Genomic DNA, 18,293 nt, shown 5'->3' with positions numbered 1-18,293 from the left:
TGCCTCCCTCTTTCATTCTCCCTTTGGTTCCACAGGCTCTTACGTTGACCTGGAGATCTTTGGAACTAAGTATTTTCCTGCTTTAGGACTTCATATGTCCTTTCAGAAAAGTTCTTTCCATCGTTTGCCTCTCTCCCTCACCTTGCTGTTTTCTTCAGTGTCATTTACCACAGCACATGCAAGCTCCATGAAGCAGGGATGATTCTTCTTTTGTTTCCTGGTGTCTCCTAGTCTGCAGCCTGACATATAATGGCTGAATTTTTTAAAAATTAATATATTGCATTTTTCTGAAACACTGGTTGCCTACCCATTTTGATCTGGAGATTTAGTTTTGTTTGGGCTTTGATTTTTCTCTCCTTTTGGGGTCTCCCCTCCTGACTGAGGGTTTAGGTAGTCTCCGTAGGTCCCCAGACCAGACGCAGGTCTATTATGGCATTTAAGGACTCTTGTCCTTGTGACATTGGAGATGTCACATACCTAGTCAGAGGGCCAGCACGTGGCCAGTTCCAATGTTCATTTGATCTTGAGACTATCACTTTGTTCACAGGCAACCTTTTTAGGCCTTCAGATAAAATCCTTAGTTCCATAGCAGTGTTGCTTTGGCTAGTATTCTAAGCCTCTTTTAACAAATGGCTATGGAATTCCCTAGAGAGGGCTTAGGGAGAAGCCTCACTTCAGCCCCTGGCTTGAAATAGCAAGCCAGATCCAGTTGATGGGCTTCCTTGGAGCAGTTTTAGGAACCAATATTTTCCCTTTCTCTCTCCTTCTCTCCCCTCCTGCATCCTCCAACATTACAACAGAGCTATCGAACATAAAAAAGTTCATATTAAGGCAAACATATGACTTAACATTGAGTTCATGTTCAATTTTCTCCAATTGTTTCTTGAAAATACCTTTTGTGGAATATTGGAAATTTCCTTTGTGGAATATTTGGATTTCAGAGCTCTTAAGTTTTCTTTAATCCAGTACAGCTCCTATAGCTTTACTTTATTTATTTATTTATTTATTTATTTATTTATTTATTTATTTAATTTCTTACAATGTTGTCATTTTTGAAGAGTCTGGATCGATCTGCATGTTTCTTAATTTTCTTTTCCTGAATAATTAGGTTTGTGTTACACATTTAACAAGAATACTCCATGTTCTGGGGATGTTGTGTCTTTCCCATGTCATCACATCAGGAGACATTGATGTTATCCTTGTCTCATTAATGGTCATATTAAGTTTATTATTTGTTTAAGGTGGTGTCTGCTTGATCTCTTCATTGTAAGATACCTGTTACCATTGCTATTAATGAGAAATCTTCAGGTTGCACTTGAACATTATGTGAATATTGTGCTTAACAACAACTTTTACCCAAAGGTATCAGAGTTCATTGATGATCTTTTCTTGTAATCATTATTGTATCTGAAATTGAAAATTAGATATTATATAATTTTATCATTCATTCTATTTTTTTAAGCTGGCATTCTATAGAGAAACCTTTTATCTCTTCCTCACCTGACGCTTTTTGGGAGTATTTTGAAATATTACTGTGGACTCATAGATTCTTTTTTCACAGGATAATTTTAATTAGAAATAAAATAGTTGCTTTCTGAATATTTTTCATAGTGTTGCATATATTCTTTATGTATTTTTCTGGGATGATATTTCATATCCAGTTGTCTTCGTGAGAAAACATTTTAATAAATAGCATAGTGTGGGGTTCCCATGGGATACTTGTCTCCTTCTCAATTTTTATATGTTGCAGCTGAGTTTGGCATCTCTTTATTCATTTATCAGGGCTAACAATTGGTGAATTAAACATGAAGTCAAATCTATTACTAGTATTAAAAAATCTATAGGGTAGGGCTGGAGATTTAGCTCAGTGGTTCCACTGCTTGCACCGCAAGTGCAAGGACCTGAGTTCGATCCCCAGTACCAAAAAAAAAAAAAAAATCTATAGGGGAAGATTTCAAAATATCAAATACAGAATTCTACTTCTTTCTCTTCCCTGACAACAATGAACCTGCAATTAATGCTTTCTCTGTCTTCTTTTTAGGATCGAAGATTCAATGATGAAATTGACAAGCTGACAGGATACAAGACAAAATCACTGTTATGCATGCCTATCCGAAGCAGTGATGGTGAGATTATTGGTGTGGCACAAGCGATAAATAAGATTCCCGAAGGTGCTCCATTTACTGAAGATGATGAGAAAGTAAGATGTCATGCCTTGTGTGACTTGTACTTTCCTTTTTGATCATTGATTGCTGCTCTCCCTGAAAAGGCAGGAATTATGTGAATAGCTGCTAGATTAGCCCATTCATGGATCAAAGAGCTCTTCTCATGTTATACAGAATGTAATGGGAGATGTTTTATATTTCATAGAACTGGCATAATTGAAAATAATTCCTTCATCTTTTTTAGCTTGCTTTTCATTGCGAGCCTCAGTAGCATTCTTATTTCCTGCTCTTTATCTTCCTAAGTAAGCTTTTTCCTGGAGGTCACAGCACCACCACACATGGCCCCAAGGAAGGCAGGGAATACAGGACAATCTCTGTGTTTCAGAAACGCAGCGTTTTCTCTTGTATTTTTATAACTAAAATGAGGAATTGTTTTCTTGGTTCTTATATGAAAACCTCAATAAAATGAATATTATTTCATTGTTATTCTAAATTGCTAGTAGAAAGCATATTATTTTTTCTCCCTGAAGAGCAGTTGGCCTTAGTAGAAATGATGTACTTTTTGCTCTGAAATTTTAAGTGCTTTCAATAGTAGTTTATTTCCAGCTTACATTAAAAGACTCTTCAAATAACTGAAGTTCTGGCTTTGAAGCTCATACCTTCATATTGAATAGAACAGAATCTAGCTGAATATTTATAGAATTTATAGTAAAATAAAATCTCAAATTAGTTTGCTTAAAATTAATGACTGCCATATTCTTATTTGATTAAAAAAATTTATAATTTAACCTTATGGATGTGCATTTGCTATTTTGACAGTATGAATTACTAATGCTTTAAATTAATGCAAATGTTCTGGTATGAAAGGTCAACATAAAATATGATTATATGGAAATAAGTTTTGTAAATAAAGATTGTTCTTTATTAAAGTCATTTCTATGGTGGAATTGGAACAGCCCAATTCCCAGTAAACTTTATACACTCATAGAGCATAATTGTACTCAGATGATTTCTTAGAGATTCAGTAAACCATTGCAAAGTATGATGCGCTTGGCTTGGGGTCATAGGAGGAGAAAAAGTAAGTCCCAAATGTTTTATGTCATCCAGGAACTATACAAGGTAGGAGGTAAAGAGATGTTCTAAGACATAGCTGTGGATGCTTAGGAAAGGGAGGGTTATTTTTTATTTATTTATTTATTTATTTTTAGTCGTACCAGGGATCAAACTTGGGACCTTGTGAGGAAGGATTATTCTTATTTGGTGGCTCTGAAGGCTTTCTTGAAAGTGGTAGTATTTGATCTGATCTCTGAAGCAAGTATAGGCCTCCAACATACAGAACCAGCTAAGAAAGAGAGGACATTTAGAAATGTATAAAAATGTAGCTCACCTCGTTCATGATAAAAAATATTTCCATGGAAAGTACAGATGAAGTATAATTTATGTTGTTTATGTGTCCTATGTGACAGAATCCTGAGATAGTGTGCCTCTTGTAAGGATTTTGATAGAAAAATTTGTATTTTTTTGGTTTTTCTGAACATTACAAATACATAACCACAACAGGCCCCAAACAGTTTAGTTTATACCCAGATGACAATGCTGCCTTTGGTCTGCTTCTTTTATTAAGGGAATCCATCACATATGGAGCTCTTATGTTTGATTCCATTCATACTAGGTTTGTTTTCTCTCAGTGGATTTATACGTATATGACAGGGCTCCATGAGGTCTGAAAGACTGAAAGGGAAAGTTTGTGTAGGGCTTTGTGCAGCATCAAGTTTTAGCTCTGTTAAGAACTAGAGTTTAAGCTGACTAGTGATGAGCAGCTGCGTCTGGAGACCCACTTCGCCTCAGTTTCCTCATCTGTCAGCTACATTATCTACCACTCTATGATGTGAGAATTAAATGATGTCATAGGTAAAAAATACTTTTTAAAATACAAGATATTAGGCAAGTATAAAACATAAATTTTATATTTAACATTTCCCTAAGTTTTTAAATTGTCTTTCATATTTGTCACTTCTCCCCAGGCAATTTATTTCTTCAATTCAACTCTATTTGAGTGTTTGTTTCAAATGTCCCACAGAAGTATTTTTTTCTTCCAATCTCTACACTTCTGACACCTGATTTAAAATCTTCTACTTTCACATTATGGAAGAAGCCTTACCAGTCAGGGCAGGCAGATTGTATTCATCTCAACTTCTGGACTGAGTTTTTTCCAGCAAGGACTTTATATACTGTAAATTAGGAATGGTGAAGGGGAAAAACAGAAAATAAAATATAGAAATGGTTAATGGGAAAGAATAAAATTTAGCTACTTCTCCCCAATATGAGAAGACAACATGGTGTAATGGCTGCACAGTGAGTCTATCTGGTTGAAATCCCATTTCTGCCATGGTCTGTGTCAACTTGGGCAAATTCCTTTGCTTCTCTGTGCCCCAGTTTCCTCCTCTCAGAGGAGGGATGGTAGTAATAACACTTTATGGAGGTGTGGGGAGATTATATGAGAGAACACAGAGAGAGAAGTCGGAAGAGCAGCTAGCACAAGGTAGGTCCTTATAAAAGATAACCCTTTGCTGATAGCTCAGTAACACACGTGGGGCACAGGCAGGTCTCAGTGAAAAAAATTACCTTTATAAAACTTAAGCCCATACATTTTTATGAAGTGGAACTTCTGTGTTGCTGAAGACCTGGAGAGGCTCAGAGAGGGAACAGAAGCTCTGCACCCTTCCCTCATTGCTCTTATCTCTTCCATCCAGCTGTTCCTGAGTTGCATCCTTTTGTAATAAATGTATAACCAAATAGTGAGAGATTGGATATAGAAATGGACAGTGGACATACATGATGATAAAAGTCAGACCCACACTTTCTTCAGCAGCCAGGCCAAAAGTTACACCACAGTCTCAGCAGCAATCACGCCAGAACAGTCAGGATCTGGTCAGTGACTGCCAGCTTTCTTTATTTTGCCCCATCTCTCCCATCAGCGCTGCACGCTTCCAACTCACGACCAAGGAGAGAAAGCCAAATATTTTTTTTGAACCAAAATTACCTAAAATGGCCTACTTCCTGTTAGCTGGTCTTCTGCTGCACCATGCCAGCAACCTCTAACCAGTGCACACCTAAACTCTTCTCCGTGTTTTCCCATAAAACTTTCTCCCTTTACTTTGAGTTTCCCAACCACAAGTGACAGTGTCTGACGTCCTTGTTATAGCAAGATTTGTGTATATGATCTCAGTTGCTTCTATTTAAAGGTTTTCGCTAAAAACAACCTATATGTCAGGTACCATTCTGGTGTTGGGGTTTCAAAATTGAAAAGGAGGATATACTTTTTATAAATTCACAATTGTCACATTATTAGTAATACTTATACTGTGTTACTTGGTTGTACAAGTTTATACTAACTTGTGTTCTAGTTTCAAACATAAAGTTACCACATAACTTATGTTCACATATGAGTGTATTCTACATTTGTCATTTGGGAGAATTATAAAGTTTTCCTCTTTTCTTTTTCTACTAGCCTAGTTTGCTTTGTCATTGTTCTATTACTGGGAATTTTGGTTGTTTCCAGTTTTTCACTACTACACATAGCCCCTGAATGAAAATCTTGAACAAATTACCTTTTTCTTTTTGTTATTTCCTTGGGGCATAGTCCAAAGTTTGAAATTACTGAGTCAAAGGGCAAGAAAAATTTTATAGCTCTCATTCCCTGTTATCAGATAGCTTTCAGAAATATTAAATCCATTTACAATCTTAACAGCATGCATATACATATTTTCTCAGACCTTGTCAAGTTTCTTTGATTCATATTTGAAAACTCACATTAGTTTTCCGTAGTCTTCTAACCAGGCTTCAGACAACCTGCTCTCATATCGAGGGTATAATCTCCAGCCACAGGTATAATTTCTGTATTGCCTACAAGTAAGGGAACCAGGAAGCAAAAGGAAGCCTTGATGTGCGCTGGGTGAAAGGCTCTGGAATCTGAAAGTCCCCAGGGCAGGTGGTAATTTGCTTTGCTATATTTTAGCTGCATGACCTTGAGCAAGTTGCTGAATCACTTTGAGCCCTACAACCTTCCTCACAGAGTTATTGTTAGGAGTGAAATAGATAACAGGTGCAAAATGCTTAGAATAGTGCTTATCAATAAAAAAGCCTCAAGAAATCGTGTCATATCTTTAAGTCAAAGAGAAATCACTTGAACCCTATTTGACATTTCACTTTGTATACCTAACTGCCATGTCATCATTCATATGGGTAATGGTGAATTTATTGCACATCTAGCCTAAAATAATTTGCATGTCCTTGAATCTTAAATTTTAACTTCTAGAGACTAAAAATTATATATGGTATAATTTATAAAACATTTAGCAATATGCAAATCAGTGAATTATTTTCCTGAGATAAATTAAAAGTTACATGTGTTACATTCATTTGGGGTTATTCACGTATCTAACATAATTGTGCATAAGAATATATTTGTTTTTTGAAAGTTCTATACCTGTGGTTCAGTAGCTGTTTGGAATCATGTAGTAGATGTTGAAAGAAACTGGAAAAATCATCAATTCATTCTCCATCACTGCTGCTCTCATCTGATACAGGGATCTTTCAGCTTCTTCCTGAAATTTTTTCCTTTTATGACTTTAAAAATCAAAGTACTCATTAAAGTTCTTGGATAATCAGCCAAAATTTTATCAGCAGTGGTGAGATTTTTGTGTGAAATATAGACTCCCATATGCACATATTAATAATTTAAGTTCCATACTGAAAAATTACTTGCTTGTTAACTCACACTGGAGTACACATAAAGGCAGACCATGTAGAAGAGATTACTGGAATTTTCTGGTTCACTTCATGGGTTTCAAGCAAATGGTTCTTTTTTCATTGGTACATATAAGGTAGTTGTTTTAGGTGCTCTGGATAGAGCTCTTGCATCCAATTAACTTATTTATTATTCCTGGGTAGGTAAAGCAAGGTATTAAACAGGAGCAAACATTTGTGATCTATTAAAATGTATAGGCACGCCAACATGAAAGCTGGGACATGGAACTGAGCACAGGCTCTTATCTGCTCTCTCAGTTGCCTATACTTGAGTCCCAAATGTGCCATTTCTTTTTGTCCTGTTACTAAGGCATGGTATGTCTATTGCAGTTACTTTCTAACAGCTGGTCATATAGCCGTTGTGGTCTGACATTTTTGGCCAATCTCCATGGGGTTCCTTTAGCCTGTGGTCACTACTTTTTAGCTCATAATTGGGAGTGTTTGGCTACTTTACTGCTTTCCTTCATGCTGACATGTTCAGACACTCTGTAGAGCTAAGACAAAGTCAACTGAGCTTGGCTGCTAGGGGACTGGCTGCATTCCAGGAACTTGTTACTGGTGATGCTGCCCCACCAAATGGTGTTGAGGATGGAACAGGGATGATACTAATGAGTCCTCGCAGAGGTTGGAGTTTTTTTATCACCAGCAGACCTGAGACTCCTAGCCAGACAGTGGGGGTTCATAAGCTCTTGGTTTTACATTTCTAAACAGTTTCTGAGGCTAAACAGCCTCTGCGTGAGATATTGAATGTGCAAAGGTACTAAAGTTCACTATAATTAGAAAGGGACATTTTGAATGCATTATACTTATAGGGTTGACAAACTGGTGGCCTCTGAGGACTGACTGTAGTTCATACATGTGTTATTTGCATGGAATTTGACTGGTAAAAGTTTAATTTTCATTTGAATACCTTTAGACATGGCTGCAAGCTGCAGTTCTTCCATAATAGCCAATCCCCAAACAACTAGTCAGTTTAACAAAATCAACTTAATGGGAGCAAAGATGGATAGATTTCTTCTGTTATCCTATGAATAGTTTCCACAAAAGATAGTTTCTAAAAGTATACTTTCTTATTTTTTACAAAGTCTTATTATGCACATGGATGTAGAACAACAACTCTGCCAGGCAAGTTTATGTGTTTTTTATTAATGCTCCATTGTCTTAAGATACCTAAGTGCTGAAAGTTAGCTGAGTTAACTAACTGTAAGAAATACCCTTTGTGTTCTCATCTCACTTGATTTTGAAATCTGTTGCAATAAAATTATAATTAATATCATTGTTCAGCAAAAAACGTTTTGAAAGTCTCGGCAGTTGGCTCATGATTTCAAGTTAAATTTGATCAATAAGTTTTTGGTACAAATAAAATTTAATAGAATCTTATAACTCATTAATTTCAACATTTTATCTGTATTTGAACAACAATCTAGTTATGACACTATTTGCTTTCTAATGGTTATTTACCCAGGGTCCATATAGTCACTGCAAAAGTACAAGGGCTTCAGAGATAAATTTGTTTGTGTTGCATGCATTCACTGGACTGTATCTTTTAGATAGGGTCAGAAATAACCATGATTTGTGAGAGAACTGTTAACCAACAAAATACCTGTCAACACTCAAGTTGAACTTCAGGGATTTTCGGGGTGCATTGCATTCTCTACCTCATCCTCAGGCAGAGTCTGACTTTGTACCAAGAAGGCAAGTCTGCCTCCTGCGGCCCGGCTTTGTGGCTACCATTGGATAAAGCTGCCTTGATTTTGTCTTTGTAGGCTTTCCAGGCCTGTTCCTTTGCTTATATTCTTATCTAATTGCCAACAGTTCTATTCTTCACTCTGCTTTCAAGGTTTGAGTCAAATTCTACCCTCTCTGACCTCATAAAGCTATTCGAAAAGTGATCATTGTTTGTCCTTAATAGTGATTCCTAATATTTTACAGTTTAATGGTTTTTGAGTTTTTTTGAAAGAATGTTTCACTATGTAGTTCAGGGTGGCCTTGAACTCACTATGTAGCCCAGGCTGGCCTCGAACTTGTGACAATCCTCCTGCTTCAGCCTCCAGTTCTGGGATTCCTGCTGTGTACCACGATGCCTGGCTTCAGTTTAACATTTTTAAAAGTCCCTAAATGATTGCAGGGGGATTTGGGCTAAATAGTAGCTGAAAAAATATATAATGATCAAATATTCAGGGATTTAAACAATAATACAACAATTACACAAAATGAAGGATGATGCCTACATAGTATAGTTTTAAATTTCAGATGTGGCACCAGCGTACATTTACAGAGCCCCTTCAAAAAAAATTCTATTGTCCTCTGATGGTAATAGAGTGATGTTTGTAATTTCTTGAGTCCTTAACTTTTCTTTGCAAGTTTCTGAGAGTTACTAAGGAAATGTTAAGTGCAGCATCCATCTTTTTAAAATCTCTTTCCATATACTCTGAAGCCTCTAGTAAGGTACTTTGCAGTTTTCAGGAACATGAAATAAATGAACTCAGAGAGTTACAGGGCTATAACTTTTACAGTGCTAATGCAGAGTTTCTGTGATCACGGATCTGTACAACATCTTCAATGGCTACATAGTGTTCCATTGTGTGGAACAACAGTTCACTCACTGTTATTGAGTTTCTACTTAGTAAAACTAAGACTCACAGTGCTGAGGTTAAACAATGAACAGACAACAATTACTAGTGGAACACACAATTCACAAAGGACATACATAAGTACATAGCAAAATATCCCATGCTGATTAAGTCTGTAATTTGTATAGTGTCAATAATTCAATAGTTTTTTTTCCTGTGGCTTTTATTCATATGAGTGTGCTTCATTAGGTCTAGATGATATCAAGAGACCCACAGTCAAATAGATTCTTTCACAAGAGAGCAGGATTTGTTCTAAAGTTCTGTGGTAAATTGTGATCAACTTAACTGAATCTCTTTCTTCTCTTTACTCTAGGTATTTTCATAAGGTGCATATCACTCTAGGCTGCCTTATGCACTAAACTTAAAGTACAGAAGGTTTGCTTTTTTATTTCTTGTGGTACTGATTAATCAACCCAGGATTTACACACTGATCTGCCTTCCAGCTCGCTTGCTTCCCTTCCCTTCCCTTCCCTTCTCTTTTCTTTTCTTTCAGGATGAGGACTTGAAAAGTCACAAGGCTGTCCAGGCTGGGATCACACTTGTTATCCTCTGTGTTGTTTTATTGTTGTGTTGCCTTCAGGTATCTTTGTGTTACATCTTCTTATGAGCCTGAAATTGCAATCACAGCATCAGCTTACCATTGCTTGCACTGAGGAAGCTGGGAGAGTGGGCAATCATAGCCTGACATGGCTAGGCTCCAGATATGACAGCCCTGGACACGACTGGGACCCTGGAACATCTGGGAGGAGAAGGCTAGAGCCTGAGGAGAGCAAGGTCCATGCTGATGTAAGGGACCGATAACCCCATGGCTCGTAACAGCTGGCAGGACTTCAAATAGTCAAACTGCTTCTAAAAGTGCAAAATGGCAAAGAACTGTTTCCAAAATCATGTTACTGTAAAATTACAATTAATGAATATCTTTGTACATAAATTTGGGGACATATCTTCAGATAGTTATTATTTTCAATTATTAAAGTGGAATTTTATATGTAATTTCATATAGTTCAAATTAATGCTTAAGATTACTTTCTGAAGGTATTTGAAGATTAATTTTTAAGACAGTTTTATTGAGATATATCTAATCCATTCATCTACAATTCAATGGTTTTTCATATATTTTCAGAGATATATAACTGTCATCATACTCAATTTTTAAACTTTTCATCATTCTCAAAGAAACTCAATAATGATTAACAGTCACTTCCCATTTCCCCTCAGCCTTCCTAGTCCTAGATAACTACTATTCTACTTTCTGTCATTATGGTTTGCTTGTTTTGAACAGTACCTATAAATAGAATCATATAATATGTGATCTTTTGTGAATAACTTCTTTCACGTAACATATTTTCAAGATTCGTCTGTATTGTAGCTTGTATCAGTACTTTTTTTGTGACTGCATAATTTCCCACTATGTGGATGTACCATATTTTATTTATCAATTGATGAACATATAAGTTTCCATTTCTCAACTGTTATGAGTAATATTGCTATAAACATACACATACAAGTTTTTGTATGTGCATATGTTTCCATTTCTCTTGGGTATATGCTTAGGAGTAGAACTTCTGGGTCTTATGGTAATGGTTCAACCCTCTGCAAAACTGCTAGATTGTTTTACAAAGCAGCTAGTCCACATTCTCACCACCACATATGAGGGTTCCATGTTATCCACAGCCGCACCAATACTTATTACCTGTCTTTTTGATTATGCCATCCTAGTGGGTACAAAGCAGTATTTCATTGTCGGTTTGATTTGTCTTACCCTGATGGCTAATGATGTTGGATATCTTTTCATGGATTTCTTGATGGAACATTTATTTTTAGGCTCTTAATAAATTTCAATCATTTTCTCTACAGAAAACTGTATTCATTTACAATGTCAATTATAGTATAAAAACTCTCTGAAGTATTATTAGCTCCAGTATACTTTTTTTCATATTTCAGATGGTGACATTTATTGTCCACTGTTCTGTTACTGATACATGGTTCCTAATTGCTTAATATTATTTTTCATGCCATATTCTGTTTCATTTAATGCTATGTAGATTTAATTCCCATTATTTCAAAACACAGTTAACTAAAAGCAGTCCACAGTAAACAAACAAAAATTTACAAAATGTTTCTACTATCATCATTAGGTTTTGGCTTCATAACATAGAAACTAATTTCTTTAAATTTTGTGTTAATTTTTATGATTGGAAAATGAAATGGCTGTTTTTATAGTTATATTTTCTTTTAAGTTTTTTCATTTTTGTACCTGGGGTCGAACTTAGGACCTTGTGCTTGCAAGGCAGGTGCGGTGCTACTGAGCTAAATCCCTGGTCCTCTTTTAAGTTTTTTATGAGTTAAGATAAATCCAATATACTTTTAAAAGTTTGCATTTCCTTAATTTCTAATCTATTTATTTCCATTCCTTTGTTGCATGCATTCTGGAGGAAATTAATCAACCATTGGTTTCACAGATATTTTTAAGTGGAAAAAAGACTAGCATGATGTAAAATAACCAAAGTCAATTTGGTTGCACACAACTTCTAGGTTATTTATAAGAGTTCTTAGGTACAGCATAACAGCTGCCAAAAAGTGTGAATTAGAAAAGAGTGAGCTACTGCCATATAAGCTTGCTATTACATTTTAATAAAAGCATATCTCAGACCAAATCTTGCAACACATAGATATTTATTTTTTTTTTAATTTTGGCAAGTCAGATCAGATAGTTTGTATACTCTTTTCAGTAAGCTTCATGAAGTCTAAGCTTTGTTTTAGGTGATCTAAACATCCCTTGCAGGATGTGGGTGGTCTGGTGGTGAGCATCAGGCAGAATCCTGTAACACAATGGCAGGACTGGACAGCTTCTGGGTCCATCCCTATGCGTACAAAATTTGGAACTTGTTAGGCCTTTACACTTTATTAATACAAGGGCAGGAGTGGTGTTAAGAATAATTAACCAGTGCATATATTTTGAACATCACTAGTGGCAGCAAAATTGATATTTAATTTCCATTGTGCATATTAACAAGCTACTAATTTCACCAGTGCAATGTATTTCTAACAGTAGCAAATTTTCTTGCTGTTGAAAGTGAATAAAGATGTGGGCATACTTGTAATAGCTGTTTTTGGAATATGGCGTTCTAATTACCTTTGGATTTGTTTATTTTTGCAATACTGGGGCTTGACCCATTTGCACTGAGCAACATCCTCGGCCTTTTTCTTGTTTTACTTTGAGACATTGTCTTGCCAAGTCACTCATGCTGGCCTCAAACTTGCCATCTTCCCACCTCAGCCTCCTCAATTGCTGGTATTACAGCTGTGCATCACTATGCCTGGCTGGAATATACATTCTTGATAGTGCAACTGACTGCTTCTCTGCTCCTTGATATATTGTACCTAGACGGCCCCATACACAATTTCCTATTGTCTTTACCAAAGAATTTAATGTATATTATAGACTTCACAACAGTGTGCAGTATCTCTTAGTGCTTCGTTTTCTTCTATAATGAGAAAGTAATGGAGACATTTATTTTCTACTCTATAATAGGTGCTTTGCATCCATCATCGCATTTAATTCTTATAGCAACCTTGTAGGTAACTATTATTTAATCCTCACTTTATGGATGTGAAAACTGAATGGGAGAGATTTTAAGAATGTGTCTAAGATCGCTTGGCCTATATTGACAGAACCAGAAATTGTCCCTGCCAGGCTGAACCACTTGGTGCAATATGCTATTTTCCTACTGTTTCATCTTCACTTTAGGGACTAGAAACACAGATTGCACTATACCTGATTCATATGTGTAATTGGTTAAAAATATTAGAGATTATACATATATAATAGTTTCGGAGGGATGTGACTGAGTAAAACATTATTTCTAAATTACATTGCCTAGTGGCATCCCAGCCTTCCATAAATATCTGTGACCAAGCTTGAGCTTCATGCCTGTAAGAAAAATATAAAAGCTAATATAATATAGTTGGGAACCGTTAAAATATAATGATGGGTTCATGAATATATAACTATGAAGGATAATTTAATATTTTCATTATATCCCTTTTTGTTTTCACTAATGAAATAAAACATTTAAAATGTATGGCTTGCTGCTTTCTGAGGATGAAGATATAACTTTAACTTTCTTTTGCTTTAAAAATTGTGTCTCAAGTCAGAATTCACAAATAGTATTCAATTGCATGGAGCAGTAAAATGAGGTGTTCAGTGTAAATTACCCTGCAGCCAACTTTTGGTTCTTTCTCTATGTTTTGAAAAATTACAAATGTTGCTGTTTAAATGAAACTAGATTGTCTTCTTTTTTAGAGAATTTCAAATAGAATGTAAGGTAGCTTTTGTGATGTACTTTGTAATTTGTTCTTAACAATATATTGATGTTAAAAACACATTTTAATATTTGCTTTTTCTTTTCTATATTGGAGGTAGAAATGAAACCATTCCTTTTTGTCATTTTCCGTTATTTCCTTTTCTCTCTCCCACATGTGCCTTGGATAATATCCTGACTAGATACGATTGTAGGCTGTTTTCCTGGCAGATTCTGATCTCACTGCCAGTCAACAAAGGAGGCTTCCCCAGCCCCTTCTCATATTCTGCACACTCCATTTAGAAATGAGAAGTCTCAAAGGTAGACACTACTGTATTACTGAAGCAGGCAGCATGGTCCCCCGGGGAGGGCCTGACCTGGAGTGAGAGTGTGCTAAGAGGGCAGGGAGTAATGAACAGTTTTGAAAAATGAGGTTATGTAAGTTAGAGCTGCCCAGAGATGCTTTGAAGGTCTACTGGGCACAGTTCTTGAAGGGGGCTTATATAAAACAAAATGTAATAATGAAACTCTCTCACTGGGGAGAATTTAAAATTACTCCTCATGAGAATAAATTGACACCATCAGAAGGCAGGACCGTGTCTTTATCCTTCTGTAAAACATGTTTGCTGTTTTCAAAGAATTGCTGCCTATAGCGTTTAATAAGTGACTGTGAAATCAATGCCTTCTCTTCAAAGATGCCACCCTGCGTTTAATGGCACTGAGTAGCACCAGAATATCTGGCAAGTTTTAGCTCTGTCTTCACTGCTTGATTATTTGGTGTGTGTGTATTTAGTTTGCAGAATCCTATCTGTATCTATTTTCTTTCTCTCTCTTAAAAAATTTTTCCTTTATTTTGCCAAGCTTTTAATACTGACATCAATTTTGTCATTATTTCTCAATGGTCCTCATGGTTTAGTGGAAGTGAGATTTGTTATAGGTATTTTGTTTCCCTTTGTATTTCCAACCCCAGAAAGCGGCCTCACAATAAGCTTCAGTTATTCTCCCTGTCACGAAGACAGAGAGCCACAGTCCCTGGATGAAACCGTGTCCATTGGTCCTTTTCAGTTTTTGACTTGTGCTTATGTGAAACCTCCTCTTAGCAGTCTGATGTGACACCATCAGGAGGAAGAGAGGACAGGATGGCTCCTATTCTTTTAATCTCTGAAACAGGGTAACAATTATTGACTCTTGGAAATTGAAAACAGATTTTTCTGTAGATCTAGACTGCCCATTGTATTAAGATTTGATCCTGATGCTTGTAGCTTGTTGCCATGGCTGTTTCCATTGATTTATAATGTAAAAAGCCATCCAGTCAAAAATAATAAAACTGTGCAAATATGGCAAACTTCTGGTCTGCAGCATAGATTTCTTAAGTAAATGAAAACAAATCAAACTGCTTTTTACTTTCTTGCTTTAAAATTGTTGCCAAGGGGCAGATTATGCACAGATCATTGGATCAAGTAAGAGTTATTTGTCCCCTCCTCAGGCCATACACAGGATAACAAATCATTTTCTTTCTTGAAATTACATCTTCACCAGGACCAGTATATAAAACACAGCTCTATTTGTTCTGCAAGTGCAAGGTCACAGCCATTCACCTGGAAGACAATCCTTCACAATTATTCCTAGGAAGAAACCTTGGAAAAATACTCTGTGCCCTTCATGATTCAAGGATGTAAAATGGGCTGAGACCTCATTCGGCAGGCAGAATTGTGGGTCAGGCGCTGTATTTAGAAACCGTCCACTGGAATACGGGAGAATACATCCAAGTGTGCAGTGTGTTATATTTATTCTCTCAGAAAATGTTGGAAATGTCAATCACCACAATAACATGTACATTTGTGGAGACTTTATCATTCAATTATAAATTAACTCATGGTTCCTTACAAGGTAGGTAAAACAATTGCTTAATTTTTCTTTATTTCTTTATAGATGAAGTAATTGCAATCTGTCTTGTTTAGCAGGATAGTAATAATGGAACTGAGAAATCATTGTTTTTTCCTCCTTCTTTGCTTGTCTTTTTTTTTTTTTTTTTGTAAACAGTGCATTGACTATGCACTACTTAACAAGTGGAGCACTCAAAACAGAGCCCATGGGTTAACTATAGAAGTTATATTCTACATGCCAAAATGTGCACCAACCAAAGGTAGGAAATGTGTTTCTACTGGAAGATAGTAACACTGAAGTCAGTTCTTCATGTGGAATACACATTGCGCTGGTGAAGGGCCACACAGGAGTCTTGTTTTATAAATCCTCATAGAAAATCGCTAAGAACTGTCTGCTCTGAATACAGTATATGAAAAATCATAGAAAACAAGGGGACCTAAAATTATTTTATTCAAACTCTCATTTTACAGTTAAAATTTTTAAAAAGTTTTAGATATTTAAAGTCATGTGCTCCAGGTTGCAAAATTAGAAAACCAGAGAGCTGAGAGTCAAATCTGTATTTTTAAACTCTGATGTCCCATGAATTCTTTACCATGCAGATGTTTGGTGGCCTGTGGACAGAGGTCTAGAGGACAGTGGTGGTCCTATTCAACTAAATGTGTATCCCTATTTTATGAGTATGGAAGTCCTGGTTGAGGAGTGTTTCCAGAAACAGTAAATTTTCCAAATGCTTCCTTGTCTGTGTAGGGGAGGGAAAACTGTTCCTCTGAAGGCTGATAATCGAGTGCATGAAATAAACTGACAGTAGATAGGTCAACAGGAAAAATGTATACACATTTATTATGTGCACAAGGGCATCACATGAATAAAAATGAATACTGCAAATCCCAGTGAGATCTAGAAGTTTATATATATTCTTCCTACAAGAGAAGGGATCAGGATGTAGGCAACTTAGGGAAGAGTAAATGATTTTGGGGAAAAGTACATGGGTTCTCACTGTGACAAACTCTGCCTGAACATGGTCAGCCTCCAGTCTCCTCACCTGTGATCTAATTTAATCCTCCCTGGAGGGGAAATTTCCTGTAAGTGCATTAATAAAAACTGAGTTCCTTTTGAGGGATCCATCTTGGGCCAATAAGGGAGCTCAGAGAAAGCCCCTGCTTGTGTCCACTGTTTCCTAAGGACCCCCATTTCAAAGTCATCAGCACACTAAAGCTTCATCATTTTGGGTAGCATTTCCTGAACTCCTTCCCCTGTCTTCTCATAGATTTGGAGCCTACAATGTGTCTTCTTCCAAAATAAAAAAAGAGTTATGTAGAATTACCTATATATTCCAAGCATAGGAATTAAGAACTACCAAAATATATCATGTACAGGTACAAATTCCCTATGACTGAGATCATTATGTATACCTAAATTGTACCTATAAAATAAAAATAAAATAAAACAACTTGATAGGGAAAAAAGAGATAAGAATTAAAGAAGGAATCTTTGTTCTTCATCCAACATTTAAGAAAGTATGTATCGTCATGTTCTATGAGAATCTCAATTATGCTGAAATCACATGAAAATGCTAAGGGACAAGTTTCCAGGCAGTCATAGTTTTGTTAAGACTGATCTTCACTTAAGTTTCTACTCTGTCAAACTGAGGAATCTTCAAAAATTGTTTTGTAAATTGATAGCCATGTTGACTCAAGTAGATTAAAGAGCACTACAACCACTTGATCTACTGAAGATCATTGATCTCTAGTCAAATAGTGAAAACAGCATACTTAAGAATAGAGGAAATCATTGAAACAAAAGTTTATGTGGAGTATGCTCGGGGCCGGGGATTTAGCTCAGTTGTTTCGCCGCCTGCTGCACAAGTGCAAGGGCCCGAGTTCCATCCCCGGTATCAAAAATAATAATAATAATAATAATAATAATAATAATAATAATGTGGAGTATGCTCTTTTGAGAGCATTTTATAAGAAATAAAAATGTTGATGAAAATGGGTTAAGGATAAGTAAGTAGCAGATGTTCATTGAAGAGGTTAATGGTATGAATGGTAGAAATATTTTAGTAATCTTTTATCATTTTTCTACATACATTTTGATTTATGTGTTTTTAATTTTTAAAGTTTATTTTGTATTAGTACATGTTTTCTGTACATAATGATCAAATTCATCATGAAGAATTCATATCTGTATAAAATTTATCTTAATTCTTTTTTATTTCCCTTTCCCCTCCCTTTGCTCCAACTTTTCTTCCCCTCCCCATTAACAAAAGCTCTGTTTCCATTTTTTTCCTTCCATTCTCTTTTTTTAAGAAAAATCTCCTTTTCCTTCCTTCCTATCCTCCTCCCCTTCCTTTGTTCACCTTCTTATTTTAAGAAGTTTTTCCTATTTTGTAGTATCTATCCTCATTTTGCTCCTTATTTACATTTTGGGTTTCTCACACAGAGAAACAGTGCAATATTCAAAATTCTGTGTCTGATTTATTTCACTTAAGATTA

The 18,293-nt window shown here is 35.9% G+C and overlaps 1 protein-coding gene and 1 long non-coding RNA gene across 9 annotated transcripts in view; one reads left to right on the top strand and one right to left on the bottom strand.

The window, feature by feature from the left end:
• Window positions 1-18,293, top strand: part of Pde11a (phosphodiesterase 11A) — a 514,960-nt gene that overhangs the window by 88,259 nt on the left and 408,408 nt on the right. For all 3 annotated transcript variants that reach the window (XM_087200903.1, XM_004857742.4, XM_087200900.1), the window contains exon 2: window positions 2,042-2,200. In XM_087200903.1, the coding sequence (XP_087057029.1) occupies window positions 2,105-2,200 (96 nt within the window). In that variant the 5' untranslated portion in view covers window positions 2,042-2,104. The remainder of the gene's footprint in view (window positions 1-2,041; window positions 2,201-18,293) is intronic.
• Window positions 1-18,293, bottom strand: part of LOC147829977 (uncharacterized) — a 53,197-nt gene that overhangs the window by 10,174 nt on the left and 24,730 nt on the right. For 2 of the 6 annotated variants that reach the window (XR_015447288.1, XR_015447287.1), the window contains one exon: window positions 4,327-4,396. The exons of 1 other annotated variant lie outside the window; for it this stretch is intronic. This is a non-coding gene — a long non-coding RNA (uncharacterized LOC147829977). Of the gene's footprint in view, window positions 1-4,326; window positions 4,397-4,790; window positions 4,937-5,978; window positions 6,072-6,654; window positions 6,773-18,293 lie in introns of all 6 variants that reach the window. 3 more of the 6 variants (XR_015447289.1, XR_015447307.1, XR_015447296.1) reach the window with 3 other exon arrangements.

This window comes from Heterocephalus glaber, unplaced genomic scaffold (assembly GCF_053883595.1).
Source record: "Heterocephalus glaber isolate CG9 unplaced genomic scaffold, H.glaber_assembly_v1.0 deba00000347, whole genome shotgun sequence".
Lineage (NCBI taxonomy): Eukaryota > Metazoa > Chordata > Mammalia > Rodentia > Bathyergidae > Heterocephalus > Heterocephalus glaber.
This window is presented reverse-complemented; position numbering and strand designations above follow the sequence as displayed.